The 2,327-nt window shown below is 38.5% G+C and overlaps 1 protein-coding gene across 1 annotated transcript; it reads right to left on the minus strand.

Moving 5' to 3' along the window:
* Positions 1–765: 765 nt before the first annotated feature.
* Positions 766–1,728, minus strand: LOC120249090 (olfactory receptor 2W1). The gene has a single exon (XM_039257591.1). It carries the CDS (start codon positions 1,726–1,728, stop codon positions 766–768), a length of 963 nt encoding a protein of 320 aa, XP_039113522.1.
* Between the last annotated feature and the right edge of the window lie 599 nt (positions 1,729–2,327).

Below are 2,327 nucleotides of genomic sequence, written 5' to 3' on the forward strand. Positions count from 1 at the left end.
ATAGTTTAATTTTCCTTTTGTTTACCCGGTCAGAGGAGACATATTTCAAAACCTATTTCTGTGGCTGATATCAAAGGAATTACTATCCTCATGCACTGTTGGTGGGAATGCAATTTGGTGCAGCCACTGTGGAAAACAGTATAGTGTTTCCTTGAAAAATTAAAAATAGAATTACCATATGATCCAGTAATTCCAGTAAAAATGTTAATTTGAAAAAATATACGCACCCCATGTTTACTATAGCCTTATTCACAGTAGCCAAGATATGGAAGCAACCGAGGGGCCAATTGATAAATTAATGGATAAAGAAGACGTGGTATGTATACACAATGGAATATTACTCAGCCATAAAAAGAACAAAATTTTGCCACAAAATCCACCATAACATGACTGAGTTAGAACATGTAATGCTAAGTGAAATAAGTCAGTTAGAGAAAGACAAATACCATAAGATTTCACTCATGTGTGGAATTTAGGAAACAAAGCAAATGAACAAACAAAGAAAAGAAAGAGACAAATAAAAAATAGACTCCTAAATATAGGGAATTAGTAATTTCTGGAAGGGAGGTGAGTGAGTAGATGGGTGAAAGAGATAAAGGGAATTAAAAGTACACGTGATGAGCATTGATAAATGTATAGAATTGTTTAATCACATTGTACACTTAAAACTAAAACTATATAACACTGTGTGTTAATTACACTTGCAGAAAACAAATAAAGATAATTAGAAAATGTATTAAATTGCCTTATGCAGAGTAATACTCTCTATGACTTTTGGTTCCTCTTAGATTTTGTAGATTCATGGTCAACCCCCACCAGCTTCCTCAGTGCATTCTTCATGTCCTTATTCCGCAAGGTATAAACAAGAGGGTTAAGGCTTGGAGTGATGATCGTGTAAAAGAGGGTGAGAAATTTTCCCTGGTCTTTGGAGGCACTGTTACCTGGTCGCAGGTACATGTAGATAATAGTTCCATAGAAGATGGACACGACAGTGAGATGAGATCCACAGGTATTAATTGCTTTTTGTTGGCCTTCTTTTGACTTTATTCGTAGCACAGCTTTGGCGATGTAGCCATAGGATATCAGAATCAGGCCGAGTGGGGTAAGGACAATGACGATGCCCAAAGCAAAAACAGACATTTCAACTGATGTGGTGTCTATACACGCTATCTTGACCATAGCTGGCAACTCACACAAGAAATGGTCCAGAAGGTTGTTTCCACATCGAGGCAAATTCAGGGTGAGTGTACATAATAATACAGAAACTGCCAAACTAATGCCCCACACTGTGATTATCATCTTGAGACAGAGATGAGGGTTCATGATGACCAAATAATGCAAGGGCTTACAAACAGCTGTGAAACGATCGTAGGACATAACAGCTAAGAGGAGGCACTCAGCGGAACCCAACCACATATAAACGTAGAGTTGAGTGACACAGCCCACGTAGCTGATGGTCTTGTCAGGTCCCCACAAGTTAACGAGCATCTGAGGGATGATGCTCGTTGTGAAACATAGGTCCAGGAAAGAGAGGTTTCTGAGGAAAAAATACATTGGTGTGTGGAGATGGGCATCCAGGAGAGACGCAAGGATGATGGCTGTGTTACCTACCCATGTAATGAAGTAGAAGAGAGTGACGACTCCTGATAGGACCATCTCCAGCTTGGGATGGTCCGAGAAACCAAGCAGAATAAAACCGTGTAGAGAAGTGTAATTGTTTTGGCCCATAGTCCTTCAGTGGCCAAATCCTAGAAAGAGAAAAGCAGAGGTGAAGGAGGATGGGGATGAAGATGAGGAGGAGGAGGAGGAGGAGGAGAAGGAGCAGGTGGAGAAAGAAGGAAAGGAGAAGCAGGAGAATAAATTTGTCAGTACAGACAACGTAATTTAAGTAAATCCAGAACCAAGAAAGGGGAAGAATTTATATTCATAAAAAATAATGGGTGAAGGTAAATATTATAGCCTAGTAATCTGGTATTTGTTGTAGATCCTTTTACGGTGTTTGATTTAAAATTATATTTTTATTTAGATGAGCTTGCAGAGTTTACTCTGAAACTCAAGATTGAAAATTTGTCACATATAAATTTAGATCTTCGATATAGATCTGGTTTAAAGTGATGTGACCCTCTGATTCTCTACCAATCTCATTCATTTGATACAGTGAACACATTCTTTTATTGGTCACGACATTTACGTATAAAATGTAATTATTTTGCTTATGTCAGGGTGAGGAAGAGTATTTCTCTTCTTTCATATCTTAGTGAGTAGTACCACTGATGTCTGGCTTGTTATGTAGGAGATATGGCCTTTATCCATGGCTTCTTAATGTC

This window comes from Hyaena hyaena, unplaced genomic scaffold (assembly GCF_003009895.1).
Source record: "Hyaena hyaena isolate Hyena2069 unplaced genomic scaffold, ASM300989v1 scaffold_637, whole genome shotgun sequence".
NCBI classification, from domain to species: domain Eukaryota; kingdom Metazoa; phylum Chordata; class Mammalia; order Carnivora; family Hyaenidae; genus Hyaena; species Hyaena hyaena.

Coding starts and splice junctions, on each gene's coding strand:
- LOC120249090 (XM_039257591.1), bottom strand. CDS start 1,728: ATGGGCCAAAACAATTACACTTCTCTACACGGTTTTATTCTGCTTGGT.